The sequence below is a fragment of the Dama dama genome, chromosome 33 (genome assembly GCF_033118175.1).
Source record: "Dama dama isolate Ldn47 chromosome 33, ASM3311817v1, whole genome shotgun sequence".
Classification (NCBI taxonomy): Eukaryota; Metazoa; Chordata; class Mammalia; order Artiodactyla; family Cervidae; genus Dama; species Dama dama.
The window spans coordinates 78,787,193-78,809,558 of record NC_083713.1 but is presented as its reverse complement, the minus strand read 5'-3'; the positions used below and the strand labels follow the sequence as shown (position 1 = coordinate 78,809,558).

Genomic DNA, 22,366 nt, shown 5'->3' with positions numbered 1-22,366 from the left:
ACCCCGTTGATTTCTGGAATGCAAATGGGTCTCGAGGTTGATGGTCAGTCATCATTGATGGATTTTTTAAAATCCGTGGTTGATGGATTTTTTAAAATTGAAGTTTAGTTGATTCACAATGTTTTGTTAATTTCTGCTGTACAGCAAAATGATTCAGTTATATATATACATACATATATATATATATATATATATATATATATATATATATATACACGCACACATTCTTTTTCGTATTCTTTTCCATTATGGTTTATCGTAGGATATTGAATATAGCTCCCTGTGCTATAATGAGGATATTGTTACTTATCCACCCTATGTAACAGTTTGCAGTGTGGGTTCAATAACCTTTTATAATAAATCAGTAATCTGAGTAAATCATGGGTAAACTGATTTTCCCGAGTTCTGTGAGCCCTTCTATCACATTAGCTGAACCCAGAGAGGCAGTAGTTGGCACCTCCAGTTTTAGCCAGTTGGTGGGAAGCACAGGCGACGTCTGAGATAGGGTGATCCTGTGGGACTGAGTTACCTGTGGAGTCTGCTTCCGTCTCTGGGTAGACAGTGTCAGAACTGAGTTGAGTTGCCTGTTGCTGCGGGGAAGCCTTCCCACACATGTTGGAACTGGGCTTGGGAGCACTTTTCTGATGAGGTTCACTCATATTTTTAGTAGGTCCATTCTTTCTAACACCAGGCATTTGGGAACCAACGCTTCAGCCAGTGCCATCGGGGCTGGGACAATCTATTTCTAGAGGGACACTGCACCCCTATATGTGTTTCCTGAAGCTGTGCTCATGTGGGGAAGAGGCCTGCTGGTCACTGGTCCCTCCCTCCCTCATGGGGCCCAGAAGCCACCCCTATAGATCATGTTCTCTGATAACCGCCCGGGGGAGCCCGGAGCTGTGTCCCAGCATCAGCTCACAGAGTTCATCAGAGAACACAACAAGCACAGTCATGTCATTGACTCTGAATGCTCCGTTAAATTTCAAATTTATTTCCAATCATCCAGAGCTGCATCTATGGGAGACAAAGGTGCCTAGGAGCTCTGGCACCTGCTGTTCCCCCCAAATGTCAAGGGCTGACGTTTGATACCACTGTCCCCAGTCAGCATGATGACAACTCACTCCTTGCTCCCCCAGGCCACCACCCCACTCACACCCAGCGAGGACTTCCACCCCCACACAGGTGGTAACCTGTACAGCCCAGGAGGGCTCGGACCTCCTCCCTCTGGCTGAGCGTCCCTGGGTCCTGGGAGAAGCCTCTCCAGCTGGATTCCTCCTTCGATGCCCACCCCCGCCCGGGTGGCACCGAGTCCCAGGTGAGGTGCGTGTCTTGGGCTGTGGGGGGCGCTCGAGGGCTGCCCGGCGCTGCAGGTGATGGGGCGGGTGGTGGGGCTCTTTCCTGGACGGGGAGGCGTGGGGGGCGCTGAGTCCTGGTAACGTCCTTCAGATGAAGTACTCCTTTCTGCTGCTGCCGCCGTTGTCCCGGAGGGCCGGGTCGTCCTGCAGGGCCACGTCCGCGCTCTCGGCGAACTCCGTGCCCTTGGCCTCGTTGGTGTGGTAGGTGCCCTTGTGCCGGTACAGGTAATGCAGCATGAGCAGCAGCAAGCAGACCAGCACGAAGGCCACGGCCGCGACCACGCCTGCGGGACGGGAAGCACACAGCTCAGCGCGGGCAGGGGCGGGACTGCGGAGCGGGAGGGGCAGGCGCAGCCACGGGGCGTGCCAGGACAGGCACGCGGCTGGACGCCCAGCCTAGACAGGCTGCCTCCCCTGTGCCCGGCTACGCGACCCCCGACCTCCCCCTCCCTCCACGCAGCACCCTCAGACTGAGGCTGGAATCATCTCAGAACGGACCCTGTTCTGAGGCCCTCCTGGTCCACCAAGGAAGGCAGACCTCCAAGCATCATCCACAGAATTCAACTCATGTTTTCGCCTAAAACTTAGAAGTTCATGGGACTTGAAACTTTTATTTTTTTAAAGAGATAAATAAGTTTAATTCCAAAGAATTAGGTGTTTTACATATAGATACTAAAAGAGTGAAAAATTTATTTTATAAAGTCATGCTCGTTTTGTAAGACCTGGCAAATATAGAGAAATGAAAATGGAGATGAAAATGTCCTTAAACCTTCTACTCAGAAATCACCAGTTAACAACCTGATGTCTTTCCCTTCCAAGAAGCATTCATTTTAATCAAAGTTCTCCTTCAGTCTTCAGATGAATGCATGCGTGCTGTCACTTCAGCCGTGTCTGATTCTATGTAACTCAATGGACCATAGCCTGCCAGGCTCCTCTGTCCGTGGGATTCTCCAGGCAATAATACTGGAGTGGGCTGCCATGCCCTTCTCCAGAGGATCTTCCCGACTCAGGGATTGAACTTGCGTCTCTTACATCTCCTGCATTGGCAGGCAGGTTCTTTATCATTAGTACCTCAGATGAATGGCCCCCTCTAAAACTTTGTTACGCCTCAGTATTAAGAATTTGCAATCATTTTCAAACTCTTCTTACCAGAGTCCATCTGGCTGATCTGTAATTCTCCAAACACTTTTTATTTGACCATTTTCCCATGTCTTTGCAAATGTTCTGTCTGCTGAAAATATTTTTCCCTCTTATATTCCTGGTAAACTTGGATGCTGCCTTCTGAATCTCTACCACTTCCTCTAAGAAGATTAGCCTTCCCCTGCATAGGGCATCACTCCATCCCTCAGTATTTCTCTCATACTTTACAAATCTGAGAGTTCTCGGTTTTAAAAGCTGGACCATCCCAACTGGGCATGGGACTCGAAGTGCATGGCGTTGGGAAGACCAGTTGAGCTGGCTGTCCTCTGGGCAGGAGGATGATGAGGAGGTGAGGGCTGTCCATGGTGTCGGGGGCAGGTTGGGTGAAATCTGGTTTGAGCTCCTCACCCCAATCCAGCTCCCTGTGCTTCTGCGGGAGGGGTCTGGTGGTGCAGTGCCAGGGCTAGTCAGAAGGACCAGGTCACTCAGGGTCTTGGAGAGACAGGATGAGTGGGGAGGATCGAAGAGTTAGGGTAGGACTAACGGGTGGCACTCTCACAGCTTGGGAAGGGGTTCAAGCTAAGGTGTTTGCTTTAAAGTGCAGAAGAAACCCTCTGCCTTGACTTAGAAGGTGGGTTTACTGAGGGAGGTGCTGTTGGAAAATATGTGGAGGCCTTAGCTGAACCCAGTCTCCACTTTGTGGCACAATTTCCTCAACTTCCCACTGCCTTTAGGCACTTCTGTCTGCAGGATGTGAATGATATTATCTAAGAAAAAGAAGGTGCAGCGCCCAGTGAGAAGGAGAACACCAGTGTGATCACCTGCTTTTATCTATTTATATTTAATCATGAAGTTCCCTGAGCTATGAATGAACTAGGGGAGACGTGTGAATCTCAGGACACCAAAAGCTATATCTCACAGACCTAGTGGGTCCTGAAACAGTTTGGGGTCACAGCCGTGACCAGCAAGGGCCAGTATGGGGTTCAAAGCAAGGCTGGAGCAGGGTTAAAATAGGGAGACAGGAGTGTAAGACATGGCAAGGAAGAGTGTGGCTGGAGGAAGCTGGGGAAGAAGGCAGGGCGCCGTGGTCAGCCCCTCAAGCCCACCCAGCCCTGCACATTCCTCACTGGAGTGGCTCTCCCTCCAGACTCCAACCCTGTGGATCCAGGGCCTGACAGGCCCTGATTTGGCTGTCTGGGCCCCTCATCCACCAGGATGCTGTGTTGGACGTTTTCTTACAGAGAACGAGTCCCCGGCCCACCTTCTAACCTCCTTTGCAGGAAGGAAGGTGAGGCCACGGCAGGCCCTCCCGTGAGTCTCTCTGACCCTCCTGCCTGCTTGCAGGGCCCCAAGACTGCATACCTGCAATGACAGCGATGTCCATCTCACTCGAGGCCATCCCAGGGTCGGGCTCTGCAGATAGAACAGAAGAGCCCGAGATGAGAAAGGATGGCTCCCCACTCCCTGCAGTGTCTCCACTGAGCTCGCGCCCTCTGCTCGCGGGTGCGCTGGCCCAGGGTGCACGGGGAACCGTGCGGCACACGGACAGGCCTCGGGCCGGGAGCGCAGGGCAGGGCCTGGGCTCTGCTTGGCTGCTGACCGCTGCTGGAGAGCACTGTGTGAACCCTGGGGCCGTCAGGCACCATATGGCATCTCCAGGACGTGAGGGCCCCTGCTGCATCCCAACTGCACCTCTGACCCAGAGCCCTGCCTGTACCTGCTCGGCAGACACCTGGGCAGGGTGTGAAGACAGGGCCAACTGGGTTTAGTGCAGCATCACCTGGCCCTGCAGGCCTTAGCTTTTCTCGTGATGATGGTAAAAGCAGACCACCTGTGGGGTGTCCGCATATGTTGGTTTAGCTGCTGTCCATCTAGTATACCAGGTGCGTGGTATATTGGGGGCTTCCCAAGTGGTGCAGTGGGAGAGTCTGCCTGCTAATGCAGGAGATGAACAGGAGATGAGGATTTGATCCCTGGGTCTGAAGATCCCCTGCAGGAGGAAATGGCAACCCAGTCCCGTATTCTTGCCTGGAGAATGCCATGGATTGAGGAGCCTGGTGGGCTACAGTCCATGGGGTTGCAAAGAGTAGGACACGACTGAGCGACATCACCACCACTTTTATTAGCCCATTTCACAGGTGGGCCACTGAGGCTCAGAGTGATGTGCCCACCATCACATAGCTGGTGGGTGGTCAGGCTGGAGGCCGGGACTTAGCCTGCCTTCTCTGAGGGGCCCTGTGTCTCATCTCTCTTGAAGATGCCCCTCCCAGAGATCCCTCTCTGAGACCCTGCACAGGCCTCTGCATTCTTCTGTGGGAGAGGCACTCTGTGGGACTATCCAAGTTACTGAGTGTGTTTTTCCAAAGCTGAGTGATCTGGACAGAAGGCTAGGATGTGCAGGAGAGCAGGAGCCTCCCCTCTGGAAGATGCGTGAGAGGAAGGATTTATTACAGCATGGAAACTTCAGTGTTCACATGGAAATCCCATGTTCCCATTACAAGGGGGCCTCCTATTAAAACAGAGAAGGCTGCTTCATAATAGTCATTTCCGCTCAGAGAGTTGCTTTAATTATAGTGTGATGAGGTCATTCTCCCCAGTGAAGCTGCCAGATGCCTCTTTCTGATAAGAAGCTGGCTGGTGGTGGGAGGAAGCAGGGATTCCAGGTCTGAGGCCCCCGGAGGAGGGAGGGCCAGGCTGAGGGCCCCAGGGCCAGCACAGAGCCTGGAGGTGGGGAGAGGAGAAAACGAAGCCTCAAGTCAGCAGAAACAGAGCAGGCGTCAGGCGGGGCAGGGAGGCACAGACAGGGAAGGTCAAGTGGATGCTGGGCTCCTCAACCCAGGGTGATCAAATGCAGCTCGGGACTTAGTCTCTAGCACAGAGTAGGCACTTAATAAACATTTACTGAATGCATGATTCCTAGGATAAAGGCATGCATACAAATGAATGCATTCAGAGGCCAGCATTCTGGAATTTACTAGATTACCAAGCCCCTCAGAGTAAGTAAGAAAGGCCAGAACCGTCCTTAAGTCAGTGTGGATGGGTATAGAAGCTCAAATACCCAAGATTGCTGTGAGGAATTTTCCAGGTGAAGGTCAGCCTTTCTTAAGTCAAGTTTGACCAATGCAGCCAGGATTAGAAAGGACTGTTATTTCTCTTTTTAAAACAATTGGCAATTGCTTGCCATTTGCCAGGTACCATTCTTAACACTTGAGGTTTTTTATTCAAATAGTCCCTGAGACAATCCCATTCAGTACTAGGCACTATTACTCCCTTTTTACAGATTTGGAAGCTAAGCTCCAGGGAAGTGTAACTGATTTCCCTGGGTTGGCGTCTCTCCTGTGTGAGCCTCAGCAGCTTCGGGTTGGCACGCTTAACTCTGCAGGTCCTGCCCAGTGCTGAGCCTAGGTGAGCTGGGTGAGGACCAAAGTAAGGGCTTGGATCACTTGGGGGTGAATTTCTTGGCTTATATGTAGAGACCAGAGATTAATTTGTTCAAGTCACACCATGTGACTGACTCCATGGTAGTGACACCTCAGCCTGGCCAGACCCGCCACATAGGTCAGAACAGGCACAGAGGAGGATGCCTGGGCATGTCTAGGAAGGTGGAGATGGTGTAAGATGGTGGTTCTCAGAGTGTGGTCCCTAAAACAGCAGGATTTCCTGGGAGCCTGTCAGAAATGCACATTCCTGGGCTCTACATTTTTGTACCAGAAATGCTGGGGTTGGGGCCCAGGTGATTCTGATGCACATTCAGGGTTGAGAACTGCTGGTGTAAGAGAAGACTTTCCAGAGAGGGTTTATCAAGATGGGCTCATGAAGGATGAATAGGAGTTTGCTGCACAGACAAGAGTATACGCATTCCAGGCAGAGAGCTTAGCCCCTATAAGAGTGCTCACTTCTCTCTAGTTCTGTTTTCTCCCCAAATAACTGCTTGCCATCCATAGCACCAAGGGTCCTAAAACCTGGGCTTTGATCTCTGGCCTCTGGAGATGCGCAGTGAGAGTGCTCAAGGGCTACAGCACCCTGTGCAGTTTCAGCTAGCAGCAAGGACAGGGGTATCTGCAGAAGGCCAGCGGGACTAAGGCCAGACCCTGTGCATGGCGTTGACAGGGTACTATGCAACTGGATGAGGAGCCTGGAATGAACGGTCATCACTGCTGAGGTTCAAGGGTACATATGAGCTTGGAATTAGGATCACTGTGAGCTCAGGATCTGGGGTGGGGGTTGATGGGTAACTGAAGGTAGTGGGGTGGGGGGTGTTTATGGCAAAACAAAGTGTTATTTATGGTCCCGTGTGGGTCTGGGATCAGAAGCAGACGTCTAGTCCTGAGACTGGACAATTATGAGTGGCCGCCCCACCTTCTGTAGAGACCCAAAGTACCCTGTTTTTTTCCTTCCTAGCTCTCCTTGAGACTGCAATGCCCTGACCAGAGATGAGGGGCTTCCTTGGTAGCTGAGCAGTAAAAGAATACTCCTGCCAGTGCAGGAGATGTGGATTCAATCTCTGGGTCAGGAAGATCCCCTGGAGAAGGAAATGGCAACCCACTCCAGTGTTCATGCCTGGGAAACCCCAAAAACAGAGGAGCCTGGTGGGCTCCAGTCCATGGGGTCGTAAAGAGTCAGACAACTGACCAACCAACACACACACGTGATGCCTAGTTCAGAATAGGTATTTATCAGTTGCAGCCACTGGCTTGATTCTGAGTCTTATTATGGATATTACTCTGGGTCCCTCACCTGCAGCTGGGATACTGTTTAGGGAGCTCTGACTACCTGTGAACACACACCACGAGCCTATCGCCCTGAGTCACAGTGTAAAGTGGGTTTCTTACCGAGGGTATCATTCACCATGATGTTTACAGGCTGTGATTTAGACAACTAAAGAGTCTCTTGATGAGGGTGAAAGAGGAGAGTGAAAAAGCTGGCTTAAAATTCAACATTTAATAAACTAAGATCATTGCATCTGGTCCCATCACTTCATGGAAAATAGATGGGGAAAAAGTGGAAAGAGTGACAGATTTTATTTTCTTGGACTCGAAAATCACTGCAGATGGTGACTACAGTCATGGAATTAAAAGATGTTTGCTCCTTGGAATGAAAGCTATGACAAACCTAGACAATGTATTAAAAAGCAGAGATATCACTTTGCCAACAAAAGGTGTGTATAGTCAAAGCCATGGTTTTTCCAGTAGTCACGTATGGATGTGAGAGCTGGACCATGAAGAAAGCCAAGTGCCAAAGAACTGATGCTTTTGAATTGTGGTACTGGAGAAGATTCTCTTTTTTTTCTTCATTTATTTTTATTAGTTGGAGGCTAATTACTTTACAATATTGTAGTGGTTTTTGCCATACATTGACATGAATCAGCCGTGGATTTACATGTGTTCCCCATCCCGATCCCCCCTCCCGCCTCCCTCTCCATCCCATCCCTCTGGGTCTTCCCAGTGCACCCGCCCTGAGCACTTGTCTCATGCATCCAACCTGGGCTGGTGGTCTGTTTCACCCTTGATGGTATACTTGTTTCAATGCTATTCTCTCAGAACATCCCACCTGGAGAAGATTCTTGAGAGTCCCTTGAAGTGCAAGGAGGTCAAGTCAATCAATCCTAAAGGAGATCAATCCTGAATGTTCATTGGATGGACTGATGCTGAAGCTGAAGCTCCAATACTTTGGCCACCTAATACAAAGAGCTGACTCACTGGAAAAGACCCAGATGCTGGGAACGACTGAGGAGAGAAGGGGGTGAAAGAGGATGAGATGGTTGGATGGCATTACTGACCCAATGAACATGAATTTGAGCAAACTTCGAGAGATAGTGAAGGGCAGGAAGCCTGGAGTGCTGCAGTACATGGGGTCACAAAGAGTTAGACACGACCTAGTGACTAAACAACAACAAGAATAAATTAAACCCTTTGTCCTAGGGCAGCCTGATCAAGAGATCAAGCGAGAAGCCGACAGAAGGAGAACAAATCACAGCTGATTTCTACTTCACTTGCATCATACCCGTGAAAGCTCTTGTGGGTGATGGCAGTGGAATGGCCAAGCATTCTGATGCCTCTGGGCTTCTGAATCCCCTGTGTGGTCACCCAGCTGCAGAACTTGCCAGAGGGGGCCAGGTCAAGGGTGGGGACCTCAGGTGTTTCCTGCAGCTGTGGATCCAGAGAGGAAGGGAAGGGCTGTTCCTGCCCCAGCTCTCATGTGGGGATGTCACCACCTCCCATGGAGGTGGGGCATGGGGGCAGGGATCAGGGGAGGTTGATATTCTAGTGAATCTTGGGAATTTTCAGGGGTGGGCACAATGTTCTAGGACTAGGCAAGTGCTGACACAGGTCCTGGGGGCTCAGCCTTGGGGTGGGGGTGGCGAGCAGGGGGAGGAGGTCTTACTAGTCAGAAGGCACTGGGTGAAGTTGCCTCGTAGCTCTGAACAGCAAGCCAGCAAAAGGGAAGCCTTTGCGCCTTTTTGTGAATTGCAGACAATAAAATGCATGCCCAGAGAGCTCAAGTAAGAGGTCAAAGTCTCACAGATGGAAGGGGCAGCGCCTGTGTTGTAACCTGGGATGCCACAGCACTAAAACGTGTTCTCTCTCCTCAGCACCAGCTGCTGAGTTTGGAGATGGCCTTGCTCCTGCACCATATGTAATTTGGCTGCAGCCAACCCCTGCTGATTTTCTAGGTCTGCAGGGTGGTCAGTCGCCTGTCCCCTGGTCCAAGGCAGCAGCCCTGGGGGGCAGCAGGGTGCAGAGGTGCTGCTCCCCCACGTAGGCGACATTCTTTGTTCTGCCTGGCAGCTTGGACACAACTCACAAGGCACAGCCTTAAGCAGCAGCTGGATTCTCAGGGGTCGCAGTGCTTAGGCACTGGCCACAGAGACATACGGTGACCCTCTTGTCACCACCAATGGCCTCACTTCTCTTGTATTTTCCGATAAAGCTGTGCTGGGACATTCTTTTTCCTGCAAGGTTTTGTCTTCATACCTTCCCACCCACTTCTGATGATTTTTCCTCCTGCTTCGGAGGTCCTAGAAGAAGCACCCCATTCCTGTTTCACCTGGTCCAGCCAAGAAAAGAACTCACACACAGGGCATAGGACTCTGGGAAGAGGAAGATTATTTCAGTCTTCGAATCCTGAAGGGAAACTCGGGCGTGTTACAAAGTCTTGGGTGAATTCAAGCCATGACAGCGGTAGATGTCAGCAGTGCAGCGGCAGCCACATCTGTTGCTTGATGGTATTGGGTCAGAAAAGTCACCTTACCCAGCGAACTCGCGGGGAGGGGGCGATGGCTTTGCATGCGTCTGACTTGGGTCCTGGGAAGGGCAGGAACCTCTGTGGCTATAGATAACTCTCCTTTGCTTGCACTGGACTTTCTCCTTCCTTTTCTACATTCTGGCCTCAAAGGCCTGATGCAAGTGAAGTCGAAATCAGCTGACAACTGATGTTTACTAACTGACTTTCCTTTGGGGTAAGAAAAAGGTCAAAGACATTTACTTTTCTTTGGTCTGTTGTTAATCTTGCCTTGAAAGGGTGGAGCACTCAAGCTAAAGCACTCCACGGAAAGAAACGGATAGCTTGTTATCCACTTTCTGTTTTTTGCAAACCAGCATTTGCCCAGCCCCAGGCTTCATGGTATGTGCAAAGGATGAGGTCTGTCCCCAAGACACTTATGACATGGTTGAGACCGGACACATTTATGTGACAAGTTAGACTCTGTGTCTTCGAGTGTCAATATAAGCAATAAAGACGTGCCTGGGAAACAGTCACAGATGCAGAGAAAAAACATGGCTGCCGAAAGGGAAGACGGGGGAGGGGAAATGGGGAGAAGGAAAGATGGGCCGGTTAGGATTGACACACACGTTATTATATATAACACTGATAACTAACAAGAATATACTGCATAACACAGGGGACTTGGCTCAGTATTCTGCAAGGACTGTAAGGGAAAAGATTCTGAACAAGAGTGAATATTTGTACACGCATAACTGATTCACTCTGCTGTGTGCCGGAAACCAGCGCCGCGCTGTAAGCCAGCTGCGCTCCAACAAAAGTTAATAACAAACAGAAGACGTGCCTGGGGCTGCTCTAGCGGGAACTCAGCCATCAGACTCGGCCCCAGGATGCCCCGGTTCTAGGACAGCGAGGAAACTCAGGACTTTGTTCATTCGTTCTTTCCTTTGGCAAACTCTCTTTAGCACCTACAGATAGTTAAGGCAAGGTCCCTGCCTTCAAGGATCAGATCCTACAGCAGAGACAAGGATGTCTATGGGAAACTTCAGAAAGGGTAATTCTTTGGGTTCTCACAAAGGTTTCCTAGAGGAGATGGTCCCCAAGACTGACCTTCTGAGATGCTGAGTGCGCAATGCCAGCAGAGGTGGTAAGGGAAGGGTGTGAATGGAAAGGTGATGGGAGGTGACAGGAGGGCCTCCAGGTGGGTCTGCCTGTTGGGATACCTGGTCTTCATGGGTCAGGGTCTGGGCTCCTGGGAGCTGCTAGCTGTATGCTGGAGGAGGGGAGTTACCTGCCTGCAACTGCCAGCAGGTCACCCTTCCTATCTGTGCAGAGAGGCTGTGTCCACTTACCCAGGCTCCCAGATCAAATTCTCAGGGCAAAGTACCTAGCCAGGTGAGGCCCATGTGAATCTGATGTGCCTTGGTGAAAATGTGTCTGCTTGTCTCAAGGTCAAAATGATTGCCCTCATGGTCCCGTGTGTTCAGTTCAGTTCAGTCACTCAGTCGTGTCCAACTCTTTGTGATCCCATGGACTGCAGCATGCCAGACTTCCCTGTCCATCACCAACTCCTGGAACCTACTGAAACTCATGTCCATCGCATCCAGTAATGCCATCCAACCATCTCATCCTCTCTCGTCCCCTTCTCCTCCCACCTTCAATCTTTCCTAGCATCAGGATCTTTCCTAATCAGTCGGTTCTTTCCATGAGGTGGCCAAAGTATTGGAGTTTCAGCTTCAGCATCAGTCATTCCAATGAATTTTCAGGATTGATTTCCTTAAGGATGGACTGGTTGAATCTTCTTACAGTCCAAGGGACTCTCAAGAGTCTTCTCCAACACCACAGATCAAAAGTATCAATTCTTCAGTGCTCAGCTTTCTTCACAGTCCAACTCTCACATCCATACATGACTACCGGAAAAACCATAGCTTTGACTAAATGGACCTTTGCTGGTAAAGTAACGTCTCTGCTTTTTAATATGCCGTCTAGGTTGGTCACAGCTCTCCTTCCAAGGAGGAAGTGTCTTTTAATTTCATGGCTGCAGTCCCTTATGTGTCACCTTATAAATAATCTCCCCAATCCCAGGGCGGCCAAAGCGCTCTGCAATGTCATCACACTGCTCTGAAACCCCATCCAAAGATTCAGCCATATTTGTCTCCTCCTGGCTGTGATCCCACTTTCCCTGTTGCCCCGGTGCCTGTTTATACTGTATAAAAACAGGGACAAGTGTCTGGTGGGTACTGAAGCCTTGCAGGCTACAACACCCCAGCCATATCACCTCACATGGGTGAAGCACTAGGGCTTGGGATGGGGTGAAGAGAGGAGGGCTCCCTGCTCTGGAGAATAGAGCCATTCCTGGCATTGATACACTGGACTTCTCCAGTTTATATGCAGACTGGGGCAGATAAGGGGGCTGGAAAGGGGGTCTTCCTGTCTTTGGATCCTTACCCAGAGAGTTTGCATGTCCAGGCATTGCTGTTTTAGGGATGTGCTCAATGAAGGGGAACTGAAAGTTGAGGATGCTGTAACTCACAACCCAGAGTATCTGCTTTCCTCCAGCTATATTTCCCTGCTATTATTCCTGAGTTTTTTTTTGTTTGTTTGTTTGTTTTTAATAGAGTCTTATTCCAATACAGAAGTCACCCCTGTCCATAGGTGGATGCTCCTCTGAGAGAGGGGCCTTGTCAGCTTTGGGTTGTGTGGGGTTTGGGGTTTATTAAGGGGGCAGCAAATAGCCTCAAGGCACAGAGTGGGAAAGGGAAGCACTGCTTCCTCTCCACACCCTGCCCTTCTTCCTCCTGAAGATCTGAGGATTTCTGAGAAAGTGGAATTCAAAGGAGACCGGAAGAAGGGGAGGAAAAGATCGCAGTTTGGCCGCTGTGTGTGGTCCTGGGGAGGAGATGGGGCGGGGCAGGGCCAGAGAAGTGTCTGGTCTAGCAAGCACCACCAGAATCTCAGATAAGACAACACCAACACCACCAAAAGAGCTCAGAAGGTTTGCTCTTCCTGGGAGGAGGCGAAGTAGAATGCCTCCACGTGCCACCGTGCTGGGCTCCAAACCCCCAAGAGGACTGAAGTTCCTTTGTTTGGGAACCTGCCCTGTGAATCTCTTCACTGGCTGTTGATCCCTTCCTTGTCTTCCTCTTTACCCTGGGGAGGCTGACCCTACTCTGCATCTCCTGAGCGACCAGGCAGCTGGTTTCCATTTAAGTTGGGAGATGGCAGCAGGAAACTGGAGTTTGGGAGGACAGAGAGGGGTGGTTATGTTTTCTCTGCCGCCTCCATGACAACAGCTTGTAACCAGATGGTCTTCCCTTCACAACTTCCGCTGTAACTCCAAACACACCATCCCCACCCTGTTCCATCAGCCTCTTAACTATGGCTGAGAGAGACTAACAAGACCAAATTTACATGGCAGTGCTGGATCTCCTGCTGAAGCTTGAGTTCTTAACCACTTGAAACTGTGTCTGCTTCTTTTCAAGAACAGAACAACTTCACGCAATGGGAGAAGTAGGTTGCCAACTCAGAAAACCAGGGGCTGACTACTTTTGTTCTAGATACCAGTATATAGAAGAATGCACTATTTTAAACTTGTTGTGAAGATAAAATTAAGAATGTACTTTATAAAACATAAAGTGCTACAACAATTTTCATGATATTTCATGTATTTACATGCTATTATCTAAAATATATGCTGTCTAGATTGCTCAAAAAATGTGGGATTCTCAAAAATGGGAACCTTTCCTTCTCTCACACATTCTTTGGCAAATATATCACCCCAAGGATCAAACTCCATTTCTAGTCATTGATCCTGGAGAAATCACCTGGAAACAGCAACAAAAATTCATGCGTGGCAAAGTGTATTGCCATTGGGTTTAAGATGGAAAATAAGAGAGGACTATCTAAATGTTTTGCGTCAAGAAATTGGTTCTGTAAATTATGATACACCCACAGGACATACAGTTCTGCTGCACTTACTGAGGGACACATGGGAATTCTTAGTGACAGGGGGAAACACTCATAGTATGATCTAATGGAAAGGAATAGGACTCTTAAATATAAACTATGTTAAACATCCTAAAAAAGAGTCAATAAAAGAAAAGAAAGGAAATACACTTTCTTGAGATGGTGGCTTTTGGGTGGTTATGGGTTAGGGGTAGGTTATGGGGGTATCTTTTTCTCCTAATATATAGATTTCACAACATCCTCATCCACATATATGTTCATGTGTGCACCTGGGACCTGCAGCTCTATCAGTGGTCTCCCTGGGCTGATGCAAGTGCTTCTCTAAGGCACGGTCCCCGGTGTTCACTGATGGTGACAGTTATGCCCCAGCCAGGGCCAAGCGCGTGGACAGTGAGCAGATCCAGTTATGATGGGGAAGACAGCTCTGTAAGGAGCAGCTGAACTGTGCAGGCCCAGGGAATGGGCCAGCGATGCTCCTCCCAGCCCTGATTTCAGGCTGGGGGACCAATGTGGGGACCAAGGACCTGACCTCTCCAGCCTAGAAAAGAGCAGAGGCCAGGGTTATAAAGCCTCTCCTTGCTGGGGGTTGGGGAGACACATCTGGCTGCTCTGAAGATTTATCTGAAGAGAATGTCTCCTCCTGCAGATGTGCCGAAAGCAGAACCAGGCCCCCAGCCCCGTGGCGCGTGGGGCCTCTTTGCTCTCCCACTCACACCCTGAGCTTGCTGCTGTTTTGCGCATGCCTGGCCTGCAGTTAGATTTGGTGATAGGAAAGTCCGGCAGTAGGTGGAAGAACTTCCTTATCCTCACTTCTCCTTCCCTCCCCTTTCCTGAAGACAGTGTGGCCCCATGAGGAGGATCAGGGGCATCCATGGACCACGTTGGGGGTGTGGGAACTGCAGGGACCTAAGACCCAGATATAGAGGGAGCACTCGCCTGGGGACCAAAGGGGAGTCTCCATCACTGCTGGCTTCTCTGTCCCCCTAGAAACACTGGCCTGAGACAGGTGTGAGCATCCTTACTTTAGAAATGTGGAGTGAGCCCAGGGAGCTCCTGGATCTTACCCAAGGCCTCACAGCCAGAGAGCAGCAGGGCTCCTGGGACCTGCAGCTCTATCAGTGGTCTCCCTGAGCTGATGCAAGTGCTTCTCTAAGGCAGCCAGGCCCTGGCTCTCCCCCGGCACCAGTGGTTCTCAGAACGCCCCCTCCCACTCCCACATCACCACCACCAGCAGCAAAGGCAAAGTATTTGGTTGGCTAAAAAGTTCCTCAGGTTCCCTCTACCCCTAGCTTCCACTTCCCCCAGTGACTACTGTCTCTCTTCCCACTCGAAAGCCCTCCTTTCTAGATGTGCATAATGATATAATCACCACCACTTAGGGGCTCACTTTATAAGTTCCTATATCGGTGCAATTTCTCAGGAGAACCACTGAACTGGATGCAATAATGCCCATCACTTTACAGAGCAAACTACAACCTGCCTGAGGTCACACACAGCAACACGGGGGTGGGAATTGGGTCTGATTCCAAAGCTTCCTCCAGAATCCTCCCTTCAGAGAAGGTTCGCTGAGGGCCCATCACATTCCCTTTATTAGAGTCTGAAGGTCTAACAGTTAACTGCCCTAAGTAAGACCCGCCCTTGGGGTTTTCCTTCTAGGGTAGGGAGTTAAAAATAGGGATTCATGATTTAAGGCCAGGGTGGTGATAAATCCTGAAGACATAAAAAAGGGAGAAAGGGAAAAAGAATAATTGAGGAGGTGATCAGGGAGGTCACCCAGAGGAGGCAACTTTTGGGTTGTGCTAGACTAAATGCTTTTGTACCCTCTGCCCCCCAACCCCTGCCCAATTTCATACGTTGAAACCTAACCTCCAGTGTGGTGGAATTAGGAGGCAATCGGAAGGTGACTAGGTCATGAAGGTGGAGTCCTCATGAATGGGATTAGTGCCCTTGTAAAAGAGACCCCAGAGGGCTCCCTCAGGCTTTCTGCCACATGAGGACACAGAGAGAAAACGCCTGGCTATGAACCAGGAGGTGACCCCCACCAGACCTCAAACCTGCTGACACTTTGATCTTGAACTTAATTCTCAGTGCCCAGAACGGTCAGAAATGCATGTCTGTTGCTTTAGTCCAAATCTGTGGGAGCAACTGAACAATAACAATCGTGGCATTCATTATAGTGCCAGAAAGGACTAATACAGGCTTGAAATAGATGGAGAAGCTCTATACAGTCAGCAAAAACAAGACTGGGAGCTGACTGTGGCTCAGATCATGAACTCCTTATTGCCAATTCAGACTTAAATTGAAGAAAGTAGGGAAAACCACTAGACCATTCAGGTATGACCTAAAGCAAATCCCTTGTGATTATACAGTGGAAGTGAGAAATAGATTTAAGGGACTAGATCTGATAGACAGAGAGCCTGATGAACTATGGACAGAGGTTCATGAGATTGTACAGGAGATAGGGATCAAGACCATCCCCATGGTAAAGAAATGCAAAAAAGCAAAATGGTTGTCTGAGGAGGCCTTACAAATAGCTGTGAAAAGAAGAGAAACGAAATGCAAAGGAGAAAAAGAAAGATATTCCCATTTGAATGCAGAGTTCCAAAGAATAGCCAGGAGAGATAAGAAAGCCTTCCTCAGAGATCAGTGCAAAGAAATAGAGGAAAACAACAGAATGGGAAAGACTAGAGATCTCCTCAAGAAAATCGGAGATACCAAGGGAACATTTCATGAAAAGATGGATTCGATAAAGGACAGAAATGGTATGGACCTAACAGAAGCAGAAGCTATTAGGAAGAGGTGGCAAGAATACACAGAAGAACTGTACAAAAAAGATCTTCACGACCCAGATAATCATGATGCTATGATCACTCACCTAGAGCCAGGCATCCTGGAATGTGAAGTCAAGTGGGCCTTAGGAAGCATCACTACGAACAAAGCTAGTGGAGGTGATGGAATTCCAGTTGAGCTATTTCAAATCCTCAAAGATGATGCTGTGAAAGTGCTGCACTCAATATGCCAGCAAATTTGGAAAACTCAGCAGTGGCCACAGGACTGGAAAAGGTCAGTTTTCATTCCAGTCCCAAAGAAAGGCAATCCCAAAGAATGCTCAAACTACCGCACAATTGCACTTATCTCACACGCTAGTAAAGTAATGCTCAAAATTCTCCAAGACAGGCTTCAGCAATATGTGAACTGTGAACTTCCAGATGTTCAAGCTGGTTTTAGAAAAGGCAGAGGAACCAGAGATCAAATTGCCAACATCTGCTGGATCATTGAAAAAGCAAGAGAGTTCCAGAAAAACATCTATTTCTGCTTTATTGACTATGCCAAAGCCTTTGACTGTGTGCATCACAATAAACTGTGGAAAATTCTGAAAGAGATGGGAATACCAGACCACGTGACCTGCCTCTTGAAAAACCTATATGCAGGTCAGGAAGCAACAGTTAGAACTGGACATGGAACAACAGACTGGTTCCAAATAGGAAAAGGAGTACATCAAGGCTGTATATTGTCACCCTGCTTATTTAACTTTTATGCAGAGTACATCATGAGAAACGCTGGGCTGGATGAAGCACAAGCTGGAATCAAGACTGCCGGGAGAAAGATCAACAACCTCAGATATGCAGATGGCACCACCCTTATGGCAGAAAGTGAAGAAGAACTAAAAAGCCTCTTGATGAAAGTGAAAGAGGAGAGTGAAAAAATTGGCTTAAAGCTCAACATTCGGAAAACTAAGATCATGGCATCTGGTCCCATCACTTCATGGGAAATAGATGGGGAAACAGTGCAAGCAGTGTCAGACTTTATTTTTGGGGGGGCTCCAAAATCACTGCAGATGGTGATTGCAGCCATGAAATTAAAAGATGCTTACTCCTTGGAAGGAAAGTTATGGCCAACCTAGACAGCATATTAAAAAGCAGAGACATTACTTTGACAACAAAGGTCCATCTAGTCAAGGCTATGGTTTTTCCAGTGGTCATGTATGGATGTGAGAGTTGGACTATAAAGAAATCTGAGCACCAAAGAATTGATGCTTTTGAACTGTGGTGTTGGAGAAGACTCTTGAGAGTCCCTTGGACTGCAAGGAGATCCAACCAGTCCACCCTAAAGGAGATCAATCCTGGGTGTTCATTAGAAGGACTGATGCTGAAGCTAAAGCTCCAATACTTTGACCACCTCATGCGAAGAGTTGACTCATTGGAAAAAAACCCTGATGCTGGGAGGGATTGGGGCAGGAGGAGAAGGGGATGACAGAGGACTGAGGTGGCTGGATGGCATCACCAACTCGATGGACATGAGTTTGAGTAAACTCCGAGAGTTGGTGATGGACAGGGAGGCCTGGCGTGCTGCGATTCATGGGGTCGCAAAGAGTCGGACACGACTGAGGGACGGAACTGAACTGAACTGTGAGCCCTACAGACATTTGAATGAGGAATGTCCCAAGGAGACATTAGCCACTGCAGAGTGAGTGAGGGGCAGAGTGTGAGGAGGTGCGGCGACGACAGGACAGGTTTGCCCCTGCAGCACTCTGCGAGCGATGGGAGGCCAGGACAGGGGTCCAGCTGAGCCACATGAACTGTGCATGAGAGAGAATCATCACTCTGACTGCCGTGCTGAGGACAGACGCTGAGTAAAGATGGCAGAGGCTGTGGCCGTGGTTTAGGCAAGCGCCTGGATAGGGACCGTGGTGGCACAGGTGATGAAGGGTAGGGACATTTGGGGCACATCTGGAATGTGGGGCAAACAGAAGTTGCTGATGGATTAGATGTGGAGTGTGCAAAGAAAGAAAAAAAGAGAGTTTTGGCCCGAGCAGGGAGCGGGGCAGAAATCAGCACTGGTTGAGGATTTGTTAATCTCAGGGATGTGTTAGATGCGCAGCACAGGTGCAGGGCAGGCCGCTGGAGAGAGGAGTCTGGAGCTCGGGGGAAGGTGAGGGCTGAAGGGATAGCTGGAGTTGGGCGTTGCTCCAGCATCATGACGGCGCTCACAGACATGGGCTGGGGCCACATCCCAGCAAGTGTCGGTGAAGGAGAGGAGGCAGAGCTGAGCCCTGGGCCTTGGACTCACGCGGCAGCACTGGAGCCCAGGCCGAAGCAGGCAGTGAGCCAGGAGAAGCCCGGGGGTGGGGGCAAGCCACGCCTAGGGGACAGGCCAGGCTCCCCTGCAGGGGCCCTGCTCCATCTATGGCTGCCCTGGGCTCCCCAGGCCTGTGTGTGTGCGAGATTCCACCTCCCACGCTATGAACGTCACCACCGAGATCTCCCCTCTCTCGAGGGCATCATCAAACTGGCCCCTGCCAGCAGATGACCCCTGACAGCACACTGTTCTGCAAACTGAAAAAAAGATAAACCTTCCTTCTTCACACCTTGTCTCCCTCCCACTCCTGGGCCCTGTCTCTGCACCCCCTTATAGCAAAACTTCTCAAAAGGATTTCTATACCTTCTTTTGATGTTTCAGACGTTTCTTTTTCAGTGAGATAAGCCTCCCTCATAATTGGTGCTTGGAGGGAAAGCAAGCGGAGGGAAGAACTGGACAGAGAGAGGTAGTGGCTTGTTGAATAGAGAATTGGGGTTGGGGATCACAGCACTGAGTGTGGGGGGGACCAGTCAGTGTGAGGATGTGCGTGCGTGTGAATAAGGGGTGCTCTTAGCCAGCTTTGAGTTCAACTGCACAGGAGGGGGAAGAGTTATATTTCCTGATTTGAACAGGGCCGTTAGGAGAAAAGGAGAAAAGGTTAAGAGAGCTCACATGTTCACGCAACAAAATTCATCTGGGGACATAGCAATTAAAACAAACAAACAAAAACAAACAGCTAAAATTCTTCTCTTTCTGGAGTTTACATTCAAGGGAAAGGATACAAACAATACAAAGGAGAAAAACACAAGCTATGGCGTATACTAGACAGTGTGAAGACAAAAAGAATAAAAAAGACAAGGACCATGAGTAGGAGTTACAAACGTGAGTAAGTGTGGCCAGGGAGACGTGGCATTTGACCACGATCTGAAGGGGGTATGGGAAAAGCCATCCAGTGGGTATCTGGAGAAGAGCATCTCAGACAGCAGAAATAGCAGGTGCAAAGGCCCTGGGGTGGGAGCAGCTCCAGTGTCAAGGACCAGCCAGAAGGCCAATGTGGCTGGAGTGAAGTGAGCCTGGGGTGAGCTGTAGAAGATGCAGTCAGAGAATTAACAGCAGAGGATGATGGAGGGCCTGGAGAGCCCTAGACGAGCTTCAGCTCTTACTCTGAGAAGGATTTTGAGCAGAAGAGTGACGTGAACTGATTGTCATGCTGTCAGGATCACTCTGGCCACCGTTCAGAGGAAGGGGACCGAGGTGGGGCCATGGTACTGTCCACAGAACAGAGGATGCTGGCTTGAACTTCAGTGGGAGATGTGAGAGGTGATGGGTTCGGAACGTATTTTCTAGGAGGCCTGATGATGGGCTGTGGGGTCTAAGATGCTCGGCGGGGAAGTGAGTAGATGGAAGGTGATGGACAGGGGAAGTGGTCAGGTACTAGATTCAAGATGCCCACGTGTCTGAGGAATTGCTGGGGTGAAGATGTGGAATCAGCAGAGGCCTGAGCTGTCGGAGAGCAGGCCGCTTGAAATGAAGACTTTGGAAGTGCCCCGTGAATGTGTCATTCTGCTTATGACTGCAGGAGCTGATGCCAAAGGGGGGAATTGAGGTCAGTGGTGTGTGTGTGTGTGTGTGTGTGTGTGTGTGTGTGTGTGTGTGTGTGTGTGTGTGTGTGTGTGTGTGTACAGCTCAGAGTGATGCTGGTGAGAAAGCTGAGATGGTGAGAGAGACAGCAGACGACTGCTTGGAGGAGAGGGTGATGTGTGTGTTCAGGGGGAAGGAACAACAGCGTCTCCTGGTCCCACACTGTGCCCAGTTGTAAAGCCAGGTGTCTGCTCCAAGGAGGGGAGGCGCCTTCAGCCAGGCTGGGGTAGGAGGCTGGGTGGTACAGCCTGTGGTCCCTGTGTGCTGAGATGTCAGGGAGCTGAAGGGATCTGGGGACGGGGATAACTGCAGGCCTGGGTATCCAGGCGTTTGTATGCCTTCTCCTTTCCCTGCAGTTGCTTTTCTCTGCCACATCGTTCAGTCCCCAGGTTGGACCTACTGGTGATTCAAGGGCTAGCATCCCTGGCATCGAGGCCACAGGGGCATAAGAAGCTGAGTGGTCTGTCCCTTCCACTGTCTCGGTGTCAGCCAGCCACATCCAGTCCTTCTGTTGTACAGTGGGACAGGTCCACATCCCACTGCCTGACATTTCAGAAGCTCTGGGCTCTCCCAGGCCCCCTTTCAGGAACGAATCCTCTACATGTATCCTTTGTGGTCGCCTGTGTGTGGTGGACTGGTTGGCTGGAAGGAAGTTCCTGGGAGATGGAGGTGCCGTGCCGCACTGCAGACACTCCCGCTTAGCTATGAGTTCAGGTCATGTCACCTCCTCTGAGAATCCTTCCTGGTTTCTGTATAGGGCTCATCTGCTGCTGCCTCTATTCCTGTAGGAGCAGCAACCTTTCTCATAAATATTTTAGGCTTTGCAGCCCATGTATGGTCTCTGCTGCATATTCTTTATCAGTTTTTCTGTTTCTCCAAACAATCCTTTAAAAATGTGTAAACCCTTCTTAGCTAAACAAGCCACAGGCTTGTTTAGTCTGAAGGCTGTAGTTTACTGAGCAACTTGTTCAAATCATCACTAAAATGCTTTGTGGTCATCTATCTCTACACTTATTTTTGAGCTATAAAGAGGAAGGATTGTATTTGACCCCTCACTATCTGACACAATGTTGGGTTGCTGGATGAATAAGTGATGTTGCATAAAATATCCTCTGACATGTCCCAACTGACTCCCTTATCATTATTTTTTCTACACACCTGCCTCTCACATGTTAAATAATCTCTTTGAGAGTCTCCAAGTCAGCCATCAAACAGTTGTCACTTCACAGGGGTACACAAAGCTCCCAGCGACATTAACGGCTCTCATTTATTAAGTTCCTGGTTTGCAGTAGATCATTGCAAAGGTGACGCTGGGCCTTGTGTGTGTGCAGTGCACGCATGTATGCCTGTGCACGCGTACGTAGGTGCATATGTTCACGTGGTCACCCATGTGGTTCAAGTACTGGCCACTTGGCCTCTGAGCATCCCATAGTCAGACTGACATGCCTTCCATGGTCCCTGCTCTCCAGCTAGATCACATGTGCTAATCCTTACCACTTCTCCAAGGACTTAATTCACTTAAGAAATCACATAATTGCATTTTCAGCAGAATTAGGTACCTAATTACATGACTAAATGTCCTCGATCAGACTGCATGTGTAAATGATGATGATGTAGTTAGCCATGCTTTGTTATTGGGTTCCGTAAGTTGAAGAACAGGAGTCAGAAAATGCTTTTCTCTTCCCTTTGTGAGCTTTGACCGGCAGGACCCACAGAGACCCATGTCAGGCCCGGAAAGGGAAAAGGGTGGTGCCAAGAGGCGGCAGGGGGACTCGTGCTGCTCTGGGATCCGGTCAAAGCCTCAGGGAGAGCCTGTCAGATGCAGGAGTGGGGTGCCTGCATTCCACAGACAGACACTAGTGCCTCCTCTAGGGTGTACCAAGGGGAGTCCAGAGTGACCAGAGGTACAGTACTTTCTTTCAATTCATGAACTCAAAAGGTGAAGATGTAGGCAATGACCCTTG

At 49.7% G+C, this 22,366-nt stretch overlaps 1 protein-coding gene across 1 annotated transcript in view; it reads right to left on the bottom strand.

Moving 5' to 3' along the window:
- Nucleotides 1–970: 970 nt before the first annotated feature.
- Nucleotides 971–22,366, bottom strand: part of GYPC (glycophorin C (Gerbich blood group)) — a 46,599-nt gene continuing 25,203 nt past the window's right edge. The window contains exons 2-3 of the mRNA XM_061135145.1: nucleotides 3,858–3,908; nucleotides 971–1,639 (exon numbers count right to left, since the gene is read on the bottom strand). Coding sequence (XP_060991128.1) covers nucleotides 1,443–1,639; nucleotides 3,858–3,908 — 248 coding nt within the window. The 3' untranslated portion in view covers nucleotides 971–1,442. The remainder of the gene's footprint in view (nucleotides 1,640–3,857; nucleotides 3,909–22,366) is intronic.